The sequence below is a fragment of the Triticum aestivum genome, chromosome 1A (assembly GCF_018294505.1).
Source record: "Triticum aestivum cultivar Chinese Spring chromosome 1A, IWGSC CS RefSeq v2.1, whole genome shotgun sequence".
Lineage (NCBI taxonomy): Eukaryota > Viridiplantae > Streptophyta > Magnoliopsida > Poales > Poaceae > Triticum > Triticum aestivum.
This window is the reverse complement of record NC_057794.1, coordinates 491,145,048-491,162,017: the sequence shown is the minus strand read 5'-3', so window position 1 is coordinate 491,162,017 and position 16,970 is coordinate 491,145,048. Positions and strand designations below refer to the sequence as shown.

General features: G+C 46.3%; 1 protein-coding gene across 1 annotated transcript; it reads left to right on the top strand.

The window, feature by feature from the left end:
• The first annotated feature begins 388 nt into the window (after positions 1-388).
• Positions 389-1,705, top strand: LOC123156662 (uncharacterized). Its single transcript, XM_044574848.1, has 2 exons — positions 389-1,311; positions 1,399-1,705. The coding sequence occupies exons 1-2, from the start codon at positions 562-564 to the stop codon at positions 1,450-1,452; spliced, it is 804 nt and encodes a 267-aa protein (XP_044430783.1). The 5' UTR covers positions 389-561; the 3' UTR covers positions 1,453-1,705.
• Positions 1,706-16,970: the final 15,265 nt, after the last annotated feature.

Below are 16,970 nucleotides of genomic sequence, written 5' to 3'. Positions count from 1 at the left end.
TTTTTGCTAGGGATGTAAACCAGGTCCATTTAATACACTTATGGTCTAACAGTTCAATCAAGTTTTTTCCGAAGAAAATGAACAATCGAGCTAGCTGAAGCTAACTAAACAGGACTTGCGGGGCACCGTTCATTTGCCATTTATACCCCTACTTTTTACATCAAGATGTGTGTAATAACAATATTTGTTTCTACAAGGCTTGCCATTTATACCCCTACTTTTTGCATCAAGATGTGTGTAATAACAATATTTGTTTCCACAAGGCAGTGCTAAGAAAACATATTCCTCCTTGGAATCATATGTTTTCGAATGTTCATTCTATTATAAATGGACTAGTATTTTGAGATTTCGAAAATCAACTTACTAGAGCGAGGAGGTCTGTCTTGCTGTGGTAGCGGAGGGAGCACGCTACCCCTCCTGTTCTGGCTGGTGGGCCCATCCCCTGCAACCGGATCTGCCTGGCGCTCGCTGCTCTTCCAACCTTTCTCTCCTCTCCTCCCCAAGAATTCTCACCTCCGGCCTCACGCTCGCAGCGAGAGAGAGACGAGCGGAGCGGCGGCCATGGCGCGAGAGCTGAGCAAGGAGAACCTGGAGTTGGTCCTCATGCAGGCCATGATGGCCGCCAAGAACGTGCGCACGCAGCGCGACCGCCTCCTGGAGCTCCACTGCCGCCTGGAGCGCCACCGGGCCGCCCCCGCCCCCACCCCTGCCGACGCCGAGGCCAGGCTCGGGCAGATCGCCTCGGACGTCTTCAAGGTCTATTACCTCGGCCTGGATCCCGGCGCCAGGATGCTCTCGGTCTGCCTCGACACCGCCGTCAAGAACCGCGCCGTCTCCGCCGTCAACATCCCCTTCGCACTCCTGCCCGACGAGCAGCTCTACGACGCGCTGCTCGCGCAGAAGCTCCCGGCCCGCCCCACCACCCAGGCCCAGGCCATCGCCCGCGTCGAGTCCTCCATCTTGGCCGTCAAGATGCTCGAGGAGCACCACCTCCCGCGCTGCGTCGAGTGCCTCGTCGGCGGCCAGGCCCCCGTCCCCGGCAAGCCCCGCGACCCGGTCGCCGCCGCCACCGAGAGCCTCGCCAAGGCCGATCTGTCCGACGACCCGGACGCCACCGCCAAGACCCGTCACGTAGCCAGCGACGGCGACGTGGACAAGGCGCTCGACTACCTATGCCGCGCAAACCGGATCACGGCCCTCGCCATCAAGCACATCGACCTCGCCGTCGCCGTCCTCTCCCGCTTCCTCGACCGCAAGGAGCTCGCCCGCCTCGCCAAGTTGACCGACCGTGGCGCCTACCTAGGAGTTGAGGTCCGCTACCTTCCTCTTCTCTTCTTCCTCCCTAGGTGTACCGGCGGCACGACCATCAATCTGACAGTCCGATTCATCTCACTGCAGATTAGCCAGCCCACTACTTCACCTGATCCATCGACGCTGTCGACATGGGACTGAAGGGTGGTGGGATCCCTTTTGAAGCCATGCCCCTCTTATCACTCATTTATGCAGACTTGTGGTTTCAGTTCAGTTTGGTCAGATTTATTCAGTGCTATGCTACTACTATCTGTGTTTAACTAATTCCTGGGCGGCCGTGGCAACTTATATTAGCTTCATCTATTAGGGGTAATCAATGTAGTAGTGTAATGTTGAACTGCATCTTATCAATGGGAGGATCGAATCAAATCGCAGGAGGTATCTTAAAAAATCAGCTTCATCTGTCGTACTAGTACAATGTCGTAGCTGCATATTGTTCATGGATGATCAAATTGAATTGCATGACAAAATGGTGATTTCGGGCTTGTTATAATCATGTTTTGTGATGCCACTTTTTTATTCCGGTCGTAGACTTAGCATGGATAGCAAGATCTCTTAATGGCGTGCATCCCCCGTTTGGGAATCGTGTTTTCTGATGCATGGTGTTTGTGATGATCCATATATAGTCACCAACATCTTTGTAATCTTCCTACATGCTGGTTATCTTGGACTGGAAGCATTGACCAGGCACAATTTGCTTGATTTCCCCGTTAATTCAGACCTTCTGCTTCTGCATTGTGTTATTTTAGAATGAGGTAAACACCCGCCCTATTGTGCCTTGTGTTATTATGTGTGGTGTGCTGATGTCCCTAATTATTTTGAATCACTCTATCAGTCGCTCTGTTCATCTATGCTGTCTAGTTTATGTAACCTTTTGATATCACTTCAATTCGGCCAGTTTATTCTGCTGCTAATATCTGTGTTTAATTTCGGGAGAACCATGCCTATTTTAATTAGCTTCATTAGGGGTAATGTTGATATGCATCTTATCTGTGGGACAGCCGAATGGAGTTGCAGTTTCAGCGCATGTGAAAATTGGGATTTTGGACAAGCTACAACCATGTGTTTAATCATTTGTCTGGGATGGCATTTGCTTTGATCATAGGATAGTAATCTGGATTAATTTTGTTTGCATCCTCAGTTGCTATTTTTTAAATGTTCATTCCTTAATCTTGTTCTGCATGGCGTAAGAGTTATATATATCTTTTATTGTTGTGAATTGTGATAACTGATCCACAGTCACTGAGAAACTCATGATGGACTGCATCCTACATTTGCTGGTTGTTTGGGAGGATGCATGAGGCACATTATGATGACCCTTTTCCAGCAAGTTTAGTAATCTGCTCCTCATATTTTTTAGTATGTAATCTTCTCCTTATGTACACTTACGGTCTCTGTACATGCGCAATAAATTTACACTTATCTTAGCTGCATCTTATTTGTGGACGATTCAATCAAATTGAACATGACAAAATTGGGATTTCAAACGTGCTACTGTCTGTTTTAATCATGTTTTGTGATGCCATTTACACTTATCTTAGCTTCATCTTATTTGTGGACGATTCAATCAAATTGAACATGACAAAATTGGGATTTCAAACGTGCTACTGTCTGTTTTAATCATGTTTTGTGATGCCATTTTTTTGTTCCGATCATATAATTGCAATCTATACTAATGAAGTGCATTCCCACTTTGCGAACCGTGTCTCCTATCAGTCGTTTAGTTCATGCAACCTTATGATTCCTCTGCATGCTCCTCCTATCTTAGTCGTTTAGTACATGCAACCTTATGATTTCAGTTCAGTTGGTTCAGTCAGATTACTCTGCTGCTATGCTACTACTGATTGTTTAATTAATTTGTGGACGGCCAGTGGCAATTTATCTTAGCTTCCTAGGTAATCAATGTAGTACCATAGTGTTGAACTGCATCTTAACTGTGGGACGACCAATATATATGGTACTAGTGAGGTGTCGTTGCATCTTATTCGTGGATGATCGAATCGAATCACATGACAAAATTAGGATTTTGGACGTGCTACTACTGTTTTTTAATAATCATATTCTGTGATGCCATATTTCTGTTCGGATCATAGCTTCCAGCCCCAGTTTGTGAATCATGTTTTCTTCTGCGTGGAATGTGCTTGCTGTCCCTACTGGTTCATGCTCATCCAGCATGTTTGGTAACCTTGTGCCTCATGTTATTATGTGCGGTGCCCTCATGTCCCAACTGATTCTTTCAAAAATAATTTGGGAGGAAAACCATCGTACTTATGTGATCTGGAACACACATACTCACGGCCATGTAGGATTTATGTGAGGAGCGAAAAGTATTTGCATTCATTTTCACATCATCTGTAGAAACAAGAAGATATCTGGAGATATATAACATGGCTGAACATTTCTGTTCCTTGTAGAATGTGGCACTGTACTATGCTGCAAACTAGTGCAATTTTGTCAGTTCCTTGTTTTGTTTCTGAAGACCAAGGGCACTTCCCAAAAATTGACACTTGTTTAACTTATCTGTCCAAGAAATTCAAAACAAAAAACATTTTGCATTTTTGAAATCGTCTTTTGTCACTAAAGAAATTGTCTTTAAAATTGCCTTAAAAAATGAATTTCTTTTCTGCTAGTGCTGATTGACTTAGCTATCGACAAGTCCTTATCAGTCAATTTACTTCATCTATGATGATCTCTAGGCGGTCAATTATGCAGACTTATGTTTTCATTTCAGTTTGATCAGACTAGTATGTTGTTCTGCTACCATCTGAACTTTTTTGTCAGCAAACATGGATGTGGGTTTCACATGCATGCAAATTTTTGTGATGAAAATTACATTCATAGAAGTCTAGGCAAAAATAACAAAATTGGTGTTCCAAAATGCTTTCGAAAGCATAAAATAAACAGGATCATCGGTTTTTTTTTGGGGCATGTCAGCTCATGCTCACAAACCCCATGCCCCACAAATTGCTTTGAACTGAAGAACAACCGCACAGAATTGCACTTAGTTTGTCCATTTCATAATTAGAAAACCCATTCAGGATGTTCTACCGCCTTTGAGACCCGTCGCAACAACAGCCGCCAACAATCATCACACTTGATGACCTACAGAGGCTTGCTGACAAGTTAATATGTGAGGACTGAGCCCGACTAACCGGTGGACGAGGATGCGCCCGCAGTCCAACGGCCGGCGAGATGCGAGCACAGAGAGAAGGCAGAAATACCGTGAGGCTGCGCAAAGCGCTCGGGTTACTGCACGATTCGGTTTCCGACGACTTCCAACGAAACGTGATGGCGCCGAGGCCTGGGTGCATCGAAACCGGCAACAACAGTGACGTGCATAGATACGTCCATTCTGGCGGTGGCGACGAGTGGCAGCTGAATCGAAGTGGGTGGAGGAACGGCGGGCGCTACGTCGTGTTTGCGGTGGTGCTTGTCCACCGGTGGAGGCAAGGACAACTGCGCCGGAGTGGATGCGGCCGAGTGGGGGAGAGCAGCGAGCGCAGGAAAGGGGGAAAATCATCCTAAGAACGAGCCTGACCGAGTAAATATAAGCAATGACCGACGTAAGGAGTAAACTTTTTAGGAGTTATAAAGCAGATGAGGGATCGGCTAGGTCCTGAAAACAGAAAACTTATGGAGTTAATCGGTTTCGAGGGCCAGTATTCCGGAGAAAATACAACATTCGTTTCAGACCATCTGTGCATGTACTTACTCCGTTTCAAATTACTCGTAGTAGAAATGAATGTATCTAAAACTAAAATATATTTAGATACATTCATACCTGCGACAAATAATTCGGAACGGTGCGACAAATAATTCGGAACGGAGAGAGTAATAACAAGAAGGTATGTATCCACGAATGTCGAAAAATACAGTGGCTGGGCATTTGTGTGGCACTGTACTAGTACAGTACAACCGGTTGGCTCTTTCATTCCCATCCATCGATGATCCATCATGCTCCTAGTCCTCTATGCTTCATCCAATTAGGAATGAGATGTACAAAATGATTTTCTGTACCCCTAAAAAAAGATGATTTTTTCTTTTGAGATGATACGGTAGTTGATTTTGTTGAGTAAATAGGCAATTTCTCGATTAAATTAATTCACGAGTAAATCACTAGCATGACATTGGCACAAATAAACACATACTGGTATTCAGTCAAGCTAGCACATACTACGCTAATTGCAGAAAAAATTACGTATAACGCTAGCATGACTAAAACAGAAAACAGTAGAAGCGGGATAAACGAGTTATACCCTCCAATAGGCCATGCAGAGGCCGCGGCTTTGGTGGCAGCAGCGGCGTCCTCGGAGGCCTTCTTGTCGGCTTCAGCTTTCTCGGCGGCGGCACGTTCGGCGTCGGTGGACATGGTGATGATGAAGGCGACGCAGACGTAGAGGAAGTAGACGATCGAAAGCGAGCAGTCGCGTAATCGCTGCCCAAAAACCTATTCGCCCCTCACCCCGTACAGGAACCAGAAGGGTGTGGTTTCGGAGACCTGCTCTCCCGTCAACCGTGTACGCGGCGGACGAGATGGAGTCACCGGCGGCATCAGCAGCAAAGGAACGACGGTGGGCGTGCGCGTGGAGCAGATGTGATCTGTTTGTGGTGGCTAGGGTTAGGAGACACCGCACACTTATATAGACGCAGCCGCGTGGAGAGACGTGGGCTCGAACGTCCGAGTCCGTGACAGCCCACGATCTGACGTCTCAGATCGTGGCCCAGCTGTCAGAGAACTCTCCGTTAGTGACTGGCAAAAATAAGAGCGTAGGTGTGAGCTCGGCTCGGCTCAATCCCGCAACCGGTGGCGCGGCGCGTCGCGTCGTGACGAGGCGTGGCGAGGCGGGCGGCGGAGGAGGAGTGCGCGAGGGCCTCTTCTCTTCTCAAGCTCCAATAGCATGTAGAAAAGAAACCCTTATAAGGAGGTCCAACTCCTCTTCCACTTCCGGGGTGAGACTAAATTTCCCACTACACCTAGTGTCATATAACCCACATGGGCCCTTAGAGATTTTTTCAGAAATTGCTATATGGGCCTAGAGCCCATCTCAAATTTCAGCAATCCCCCACCAGATCTCGAGGGCCCATTGTGTCCTCTGTTCCAATTACTGTTTTATATACCAGTGTTTCAGCGAAGACATGTTAAGGTTGAGCTTCACCTAGAGCAAGTAGTTACACTCCTTCACAACTGAACAATGGACTATGCCTTGAATTATCAGTTTGGCGTAAAGAAGTTTCACCACATGTCTTACTAATACTAGGCTGCCGAAGGCTGACCCCTCGGGTGGAGCATATAAGTCACACTCCTGGCCTATTCATGAGCTTACTAGAGATCACCCCAATCTCATAGACTGTGACCAGCAGTCAGGCTCATATAGGTGTGTTCCTCCAAAGATCGCTCTGTAGGATAGCATCTTGCTTATATAAGCTTCGGAACACATTAAGACACTAGTTATCCTACCATACAGTATCGAGAGTATTGCATCTCCAACGGAGTGGGTTAGTATAGTTACTCTCCTCAGTTCACCACTGGCTTGTTTTCCCAGGTCCTAATTCACGGGATCTCCGATCACATAGGTTGGGTTACTACCATGGCAACTTATGTGAGTCTCATACCCATCTCCCTCGATGCATTATCTATCACTACACGTGATAGCCCTTTCGTAAAGGGATCTGCCAGATTCTTAGCCGTATGGACATACTCCAACGCTATCACTCCGGAGTTTCTTAATTTTCTAACAACCTTTAATCTCATTCTTATGTGTTTGTTGGACTTCATGTTGTCCTTTGAACTTTTCACCTTGGTGATGGCAGTCTGATTATCGCAGTTCATAAGGATAGCCGGAACCGGTTTATCAACCAATGGCAAGTCCATCAAAAGATCTCGAAGCCATCCTGCTTCGACACCAGATGTGTCTAATGTTGTTAATTCTGCTTCCATAGTCGATCTCGTTAAGATCGTTTGCTTGCAAGACTTCCAGGAAATAGCACCACCTCCAAGAGTAAACATATACCCAGTTGTGGCCTTCATCTCATCAGCATCAGAGATCTAATTTGCATCACTATATCCTTCAAGTACCGACGGGTATCCGGTATAGTGAAGTCCATAGTTCGTACTACCTTTCAGATAGCGCATAAATCTTTCAACAGCATGCCAATGTACATCACCTGATTTGGAAACAAATTGGCTCAGTTTGCTCACAGCAAACGCGATGTCAGGCCTCATTGCGCTCGCTAGGTACATCAATGAACCAATGATTTGAGAGTATCTCAATTGATCTATAGCCGTGCCTTTGGACTTTCAAATCAACACGCTAGGATCATATGGTGTTTGAGATGGTGTGCAGTCCGAATATCCAAAACGACTCAACACCTTCTCAACATAGCGGGATTGCAGAAGTGTAATCCCACCCTCATTATCTCTCAGTAGCTTGATGTTCAAGATAACATCAGCCACACCAAGGTCTTTCATCTCAAAGTTCTGAGACAGAAACGACTTGACCTCCTCAATGATTTTGAGGTTGGTTCTGAATATCAGTATGTCATCAACATACAAGCACAGTATAACTCCTTCGCCCCCACCATGGCGATAGTATACACATTTGTCAGCCTCATTAACAACGAAACCAACAGATGTCAGAGTTGTATTAAACTTATCATGCCATTGCTTAGGTGCTTGCTTCAGGCCATATAAAGATTTCAGCAGCCTACACACCTTTCTTTCCTGACCATCTATCACAAAGCCATCTGGCTGTTGCATATAGATTTCCTCATTTAGCTCTCCATTCAGAAAAGCCGTCTTAACATCCATCTGGTGGACGAGAAGACCATGCGAGGCCGCCAATGAGAGTAATACTCTAATGGTGGTCAGTCTAGCCACAGGTGAATAAGTATCGAAGAAATCTTCCTCTTCTTTTTAGTCATAACCCTTGGCCACAAGCCTAGCCTTGTACTTTTCAATCGTACCATCGGGCCTAAGCTTCTTTTTGAACACCCACTTACATCCCAATGGTTTGCAACCATAGGGATGCTCAGTGATCTCCCATGTCCCGTTAGGCATGATGGAATCCATCTCGCTACGGACCACATCCTTCCAATAGTCAGCTTCTGGAGAGGCATACGCTTCTGAAATAGAAGGAGTATCATCCACGAGGTACACGAAGAAATCATCACCAAAGGTCTTTGCAGTCCTTTGTCTCTTGCCCCTACCAAGGGTTTCCTCGTCATCCTCCTCAGGATTTTCATCATGTGTTTGTTCATAATATTCCATAGGGATGGCAGGTTCAGGAGTCTCCTCAGATTCCTGTCTAGAAGTGCTTTGCATATCTCTCATAGAAAAAATATCCTCGAAGAATGTAACATCCTTAGACTCCATAATTGTACCGACCTTCTGGTCAGGTACCTCAGATTTCACTACTAGAAATCTATAGCCAACGTTGTTCTTAGCGTAGCCCAAATTAATGCAGTCCACAGTCTTTGGTCAAGCTTACGCTTTTTGGGGATCGACACATTGACTTTCGCCAAACAGCCCCAAGTACGCAAGTACGAGAGTGTTGTCCTTCTCTTTGCCCATTTCTCATAGGGAGTGATCTCATTATCCTTTGTCGAAACTTTATTCAGGACATGACATGCCGTCAATATAGCCTCCCCCCACCATGCCTTGGATAAACCCGATGTATCTAACATGGCGTTAACCAAATTAGTTAGGGTACGGTTTTTCCGCTCGGCAACCCCGTTTGACTGGGGTGAATAGGGAGGCGTCCTCTCATGAATAATGTCGTGTTTCGCACAGAAAGAATCAAACTCACTCGAGAAGTACTCTCCACCACGATCTGACCAGACTTGTTTAATTTTCTTTTCAAGTTGATTCTCAACTTCTGCCTTATAGATTTTAAAGTAGTGTAGAGCCTCATCTTTAGTGTTTAACAGATACACATAGCAATATCTAGTGGAGTCATCTATCAATGTCATGAAGTATTTCTTTCCACCTTTAGTCAACACACCACTCATCTGACAAAGATCAGAATGTATGAGTTCTAATGATGCCAAGTGAAAGGGCAGTTCCCTACTTTATGTTTTGGATGATGATGACAACCCTTTGTGGTCTAATCGTGTGCTATATGTTTCAGGTTCTCGATGCTTAGGCTTACATCAGATTGATATTGCCTCTTGTAGGAAAAGATCGAAGACGTGTCCTCTACGCTTTTATTTTCTTTGGTCGTAGAGTACCCGTACTATCAAGAGGGAATCCTCATTAGGAAGCTCTGGGGGAATCAGTTCACGTACACTTTCCTCACCCCTCCTTTGTCTTCATCAGTTGTGAGAGAGAGAGTTCCCCCTGTCTTTCCTTCGTGTTTCTGCTCTTCCCAGCGGTTGTACCGCTCCCTGGAGCGGTTGTACCGCTGTACCTTGACGCTCTCCAGCTTTGACCGAGCGGTTGTACCGCTGCCTCCGGGCGGTGGTACCGCCACCTTGCTCAACAAAGGCTAGGACGGTGGTTCTGGCCATGCACCGCTCAAGAACCGCTCAAGGTTATGTTTTAATGCGGTTCTCGGGCGGTGATGGCCCGGTTGATCCGGTCGATCCTCGATGACCGGTACCACTGGTGGTCTGAGCGGTTCTTCCGCTTAGAACTTCGCCGTCCAAGAGCTCAGGGCCATGCGGTTGTTCCGGTCTTGCACCGCTCAAGTACATGTCTCGTCTCTGTTTCGAGGCGATAGTTGTGCGGTGGCTGGGCGGTTGGTCCGGTCATTCTCTTAATCGGTACCACCGCCTAGTGGCCCGGTTGTACCGCCTGGTAGGGTTCTGCAGCTACACCGTGAGTCCCGGTTGTACCGGGACAAGGACCGGTTGTACCGCTGCGGGGCTGAAAACGCAGCAACGGCTGGATTTTTAGGGTTGGTATTTAAGAGAGCTTCTCCCACTTACCACTCTCACTTTTGACCTCTCTCACTCCACCATTAATGCACTTCAAGCTCTCTTGCCCGATCTCTCTCTCTAGCCACTCAAACTTGTTGATTTGCTAGGGATTGAAGGAGGAGACCTAGATCTACACTTCCACCAAAGGATATTTGTTTCCCCCATACTTTTTTGTGTGGATTTTGTTACTCTTGGGTGTTTGAGCACCCTAGACAGTTGAGGTCACCTCGGAGCCATATTCCATTATGGTGAAGCTTCGTGGTTTTGTTGGGAGCCTCCAATTAAGTTGTGGAGAGAGCACCAACCTTGTTTGTAAAGGTTCGGTCGCCGCCTTCAAGGGCACCAATAGTGGAATCATGGCATCTCGCATTGTGTGAGGGCGTGAGGAGAATACGGTGGCCCTAGTGGCTTCTTGGGGAGCATCGTGCCTCCACACCGCTCTAACAGAGACGTACTTCCTCTCAAAGGGAAGGAACTTCGGCAACACATCCTCGTCTCCACCGTCTCCACTCTTGGTTATCTCGTGCCTTTATTTGAGCAAGCTTATTTGTTACATATCTCTTGCTTGCTTGTGTTCCTATCCTTGTTGCATCATATAGGTTGCTCACCTAGTTGCATATCTAGACAACCTACTTTGATGCAAAGTTTAAATTGTTAAAGAAAAGCTAAAAATTGTTAGTTGCCTATTCACCCCCCCTCTAGTCAACCATATCGATCCTTTCAATTGGTATCAGAGCCTCGTCTCTTTATTATGGACTTTACCGTCCAAAGAGTATGGTTGATACCGTAGACGGTGTGGAGGAACACTCCGGTGTGAATCCGATCTCGTTTACGGGCGATGGGGGAACCTCGGTCTCTCGTGAGGAGTTCAATGTGGCCTTAGAGACATTGAAGACCTCCATGATGACCGAGGTTGAAAGCATGTTTACTAAATTTATTGAGGGGCTTAAACTTTCCACCGCACCGTTGAAAGTGGGTGATCCCACCGACAAGGTGACGGATGTTATCCCCGACAAGGGGGAAGCTAGTAGTGAAAAGGCTCCGTCTTCTAGTGGTAAAAATGGCACCGACATCTTTGCTCATGTGGAACCACCACTTGTTTATGGTGGACCGGTTCCTTCTACTCATTTGAATCATGCCCGTCCTCCCCCTAAGATTGTGAAAAATGAGGACTTTGATTCTTGGGTTTACCTCTTTAAACGTCATTTAAATCATGTGAACACTAACCTTTGGAGAATCATTGAAGAAGGTTTCTATCCGCATGATTCAAGCAACTTCACTCCTCGAGAAGCCGCGGACAATCAATTCAATGAGAATGCTCTCTTCATCATTCAAGATGCAATTCCACCCAAAGACCTACCTCATCTTCGTCCCTTCGCCTTGGCCAAAGATGCATGGCATTGTGTTGTCTCTTTATACCGGGGAAACGCAAGCATTCAATGCTCCAACTATGAAGTGGTACAAGATGAGGCCGATGAGTTTGCAATGAAAGAAGATGAAGAACTTTGTGAGCTTTATCGGAGAGTAACCAAACTCGCGGTCTCACTACGAGATCACGGGAGCAAGGACACGGATGACAATTGGATCAAGCATAAATTCCTCAAGGCAATGATGCCCTATCACAAGGCCATGTCCTCCGTCATTCATCAAAGACCGGACTTCCACACTTTGACCTTAAGCGAAGTGTTGGATGAGTTTGTGGCCATGAACATTTTGGACAAGACCGCCGACAATGCGGTGCTTCGTTCTCAAAGGGCAAAGAGGCCTAACCTTGCATTGAAGGCCAAGCTCACCGTTGAAGAAGAAGAAGAGGAAGAAGAGGAGAGCAACCCCGAAGATACGAAGTATGCATATCATGAACACATGGCACTTGCTTCAAGGCAATTTTGGAGAAAGAAAAACTCGAGGCCAAACTTTAGCAAAAACAACTCAAGTGGCATGAAGGGCAAGCAACGTGTAAGGACTTGCTACAATTGCGGCAACGTGAGTCATTTTGTTGCGGAATGCCCGTATGAGAAGAGGGAAGACAATGGTGGCAAGCTCATCCGAAAGGACAAGGCCAAGTCGTTCCCCAACAAGAGCAACTTCACCAAGAAGACGCCTCCCAGGGCATTGGTGGTACAAGAAGAGTACAATGAGGATGATGACGATGATGAAAGGGATGAGTCGGTTGCCATGGCCTCCGTTGCCATTGCGACGACTCCACGGGTGTCTCTCTTCGACTCACCCAATGAGAGCATCACCGCCAAGTGCCTCATGGCTAAAGCCACCAACCCCCAACATCAAAACTACCATCATTAATCATCCTTCCTCAACGGATTGCATTGGTGAACATGAGGGAACTAATGTGGAGGAGAATGAGTTTGAGACCTTTATGGGTGAACTCAAGGGCAAGTCCAAGAAGCACTTTGTTGCTCTCTTGGAACAACTTGGTGAAGCCAATGACATGGTCGATGCTCACAAAGATACCATCTCTAAGATGGAAGGGCATAGTCGTGACTATGCCGATGAGATTTAGGATCTTTCCAATGCTCTTGAGGAAGAGCGTGGTCTACGTTTGGCTCTTGAGGAGTCACACAACGAAGATCATGCTAAACTAAAAAAGGATCGTGATCATGCTCTTGTTGTTTCTCGTGTGCTAAATTCCGAGAAGGCCAAACTTGGGGTTGATCTTGCTAGACTCAAAGAGGAGTTTGATATACTTGACAAGGCCCACAAGACCTTGAAGGGTATTCACGCTAGTCTCAAGGAGTCTCATGATCAACTCCAAGTGAAGCTAACTAAGGAGAAAGCCACATTTCCTCATATGGTTTTAATTGACAATGCAAATGCTACTAACCCGTGTTGTGAGCATATACATCTTGTTGAGGAAAATGCTAAGTTGAAGGAGCAGCTTGAGAAAGGCCGTGTGTCATGCATACAAGGTGAAAAGAACCCCAACGACCTTTTGAGTAGTCAAAAGGAAGTCATGGCCAAGGAAGGGGTTGGGTACGTGCCCGACTCCAAGAACAAGAAGAAGAATGACAAGACCAAACGACCTCCTCCTCTCATGCAAACCTTTGTGAAGGAGGGAGAGAGTGTGTCCAAGGAGAAGAAGAAGAACATTGCAAAGGGCAGCAATGTCAAGAAGGGCAATGCCACCCCTCCCAACAAAGCCGGCGATTTTAATCCGTCTTATGTGTTATGTCGTGCTAGTGATGGGCATGTTTATTCCAAATTTGTTGGTTCTCTTCATGAATACATTGAATGGTCTATTTGGGTTCCAAAGACCCTTGTTACTAACATCAAAGGACCCATTACAAAATGGTTACCTAAAACCAAGCATTGATCTCTTGTAGGTGTTTGCTTCCGGTGGGGAATCATGGTTGCTCGATAGCGGAGCTACAAATCATATGACCGGAAGCAAGGACTTGGTGGTGGACGTGCACAAGGTTCCATCTATGCCCACCAATGTCGAGTGGGGTGACGCCTCATCTTCTAAGGTATTGGGACTTGGCAAGGTGGTCATCTCTCATGATCTCACGATTGAGAAGGTCATGCTTGTTGAGTCCCTTGCATACAATTTACTTTCGGTTCGTCAACTTGCAATCATGGGCTTTGCCACTTTCTTTGATATCGATACCGTGGCCCTCTTGTGGAGCAAGACTCTTAAAGTAGCCTTTGTTGGGCATGTCGAGAACAGTCTATATGTGATTAACTTTTCGGAGTGACCCACTAAGACCGCGGCATGCCTAATGGCTAAAGTTGATGTCAAATGGCTTTGGCATCGCCGTTTAGCCCATGTCAATATGAGATCTTTGCAAAGTCTCCTCAAGGGGGACCATGTCCGTGGACTAACGAATGTTAGTTTTGTTAAATATCGTGCTTACAGTGCCTGTATCAAAGGAAGGCTACATGAGAAGGCTCACCCTCCCACGACTATCATTTATTCAAAGAGGCCTTTGGAGCTCCTTCACATGGATCTCTTTGGGCCTCCATCCTTCGATAGTCTTGGAGGTAGGAAGTATTGCTTGGTGATTGTGGATGACTACTCAAGGTACACGTGGGTGTATTTCTTCAAGAGGAAGAGCAAGACCCAACAAACTGTCGTTGACTTTGCAAATGAAGCACAACATCAACACAATGCAAAATCTTTACAATAAGAAGTGACAACGGCACCGAGTTCAAGAACTACACCTTGGATGAGTTTCTTAGTGATGAGGGAATCAAGCATCAATATTCCGCACCCTACACCCCTCAACAAAACAGTGTTGCGGAGAGGAAGAACTGGACGTTGATGGATGCGGCAAGGACCATGATGGCGGAGTTCAAGTCTCCGTACAACTTTTGGGCCGAAGCCATCAACAATGCGTGTCATGCATCCAATTGGCTCTACCTCCGCAAGGGCTTGAACAAGACTCCATATGAGATACTCACCGGTAACAAGCCCAACCTCAAGTACTTCCGGGTATTCAGGTGTAAGTGTTTCATTCTCAAGAAAGGAGTTCGGTTGTCTAAATTTGAGGCTAGAGCTTATGAGGGCATATTTGTTGGTTATGCTACAAACTCTCATGCTTACCGTGTCCTCAATAAATCCACGGGACTTATTGAGGAGACGTGTAACGTGGAGTTTGATGAGAATAACGGCTCCCAAGTGGAGCAAAGTGGCACTTGTGATGTAGGTGATGAAATTCCTCCTCAAGCCATAAGAAGAATGGGTGTTGGTTTTATCCTACCCATTGAGGAACCCCTTGTGGCCGAAGGAGAAGGACAATGCTCCACTCAAGTGGAGCCATCACCAACCCAAGGCCCACACGCTTCCGAAGAACAAAGTGAAGGCCCTCAACCTCATGAACAAGACCAAGGGCAAGATCATACTCAAGACGGTGTTGACACACCAAGTGATGCCCAAGGTCAAGTTCTCTCCCTCGAGCAAGTTCAAGATCAAGAACAAGTTCATGACGGCGCTCAAGATGATCAAGTAACCGCTCCTCAACTCACCACCGAGGAGGAATTAGAGCGTCGTGCCGCCAAGATTGCATCCAAGCTCTCCACCAAGGATCATCTCATGACGAATGTGCTTGGAAGCTTAAGAAAGGGGGTAAGCACTCGTAGACAATTAGCAAATTATTGTGAGCATCACGCGTTTGTCTCTTGTGTGGAACCCCACAAGGTCTATGAGGCGCTAGAAGATCCGGATTGGCTCAATGCCATGCATGAAGAACTCAACAACTTCGAGCGCAACAAAGTGTGGAGATTGGTGCCAAGGCCAACGGGGAACCACAATGTCATTGGAACCAAGTGGATATTCAAGAACAAGCAAGATGCCCATGGGATTATCATTCGCAACAAGGCTCGTTTGGTAGCACAAGGCTACTCCCAAGTCGAGGGTATCGACTACGGTGAAACCTTTGCTCCCGTTGCTCGTCTTGAATCCATTCGCATGTTGATTGCATATGCTTCTCATCATAACTTTAAGTTACAACAAATGGATGTGAAGAGTGCTTTTCTTAATGGTCCTATTAATGAATTGGTTTACGTCAAGCAACCCCCCGGGTTCGAGGATCCCTACCTTCCCGATCATGTGTATCAACTCGATAAGGCACTCTATGGCCTTAAACAAGCCCCACGTGCGTGGTATGACCACCTTACCGAGTTGCTACAAGATCGTGGTTTTGAAGTTGGGCTAATCGACCCCACTCTTTTTACTAAGAAGGTCAAAGGGGAGTTGTTTGTGTGCCAATTATATGTTGATGACATTATCTTTGGTTCTCCTAACAAAGCTTTCAATGAGGAATTTGCCGCTCTCATGACCTCAAAGTTCGAGATGTCCTCCATGGGAGAGTTGAAGTTCTTTCTAGGGTTCGAAGTGAAGCAAAGAAGAGAAGGAACCTTCATCAATCAATCCAAATACACTCAAGACATGCTCAAGAGATTCAAACTAAGTGACGTCAAGCCGGCTTCCACTCCAATGCCCACCAAGTGCCAACTTGACTTAGATCCCAATGGTAAAGTGGTGGATCAAAAGGTATATCGCTCCATGATTGGTTCCTTGCTTTACCTTTGTGCATCTAGACCGGATATCATGTTGAGTGTGGGAATTTGTGCACGGTTTCAAGCCGCACCTAAGGAAAGTCACTATGTGGCGGTCAAACGAATCTTTCGATATTTGGCTCATACCCCAAACTTTGGCTTATGGTATCCAAGAGGATCAAACTTCAAGCTTGTAGGGTACTCGGATTCCGATTGGGCGGGAGACAAAGTGGATAGGAAGTCCACTTCCGGAGGGTGCCAATTCCTTGGTTGCTCTTTGGTAAGTTGGTCTTCCAAAAAGCAAAGTTGTGTGTCTCTCTCGTCCACCGAGGCGGAGTATGTTGCAGCCGGGAGTTGTTGTGCACAACTCTTATGGATGAGGCAAACTTTAAAGGATTACGGTGTCATTTGTGACAAAGTGCCTCTTTGGTGTGATAATGAAAGTGCCATCAAGATCTCTCTCAACCCGGTGCAACACTTCAAGACGAAGCATATTGAGATCCGGTATCACTTCATTCGGGATCACATTAGGCGAGGAGAGATCAAGCTCAACTATGTCAACACTCATGATAACCTTGCAGATATCTTCACGAAGCCTTGGATGAAGCAAGATTTCGCGAGTTAAGGCATGAGCTAAATATCATCGATTCGAGCAATGTTGCTTGAACTCTTGCACACCCCACCGTACTCAACATGTTGTCTTGTTTAGATGTAGGCATGAACATAGGGGA

Excerpts from the sequence above, each read along its gene's own strand:
- LOC123156662 (XM_044574848.1), top strand. The coding sequence starts at position 562 with ATGGCGCGAGAGCTGAGCAAGGAGAACCTGGAGTTGGTCCTCATGCAG. Across the intron at positions 1,312-1,398 it reads GCGCCTACCTAGGAGTTGAG|ATTAGCCAGCCCACTACTTC; the intron begins GTCCGCTACCTT and ends ATCTCACTGCAG.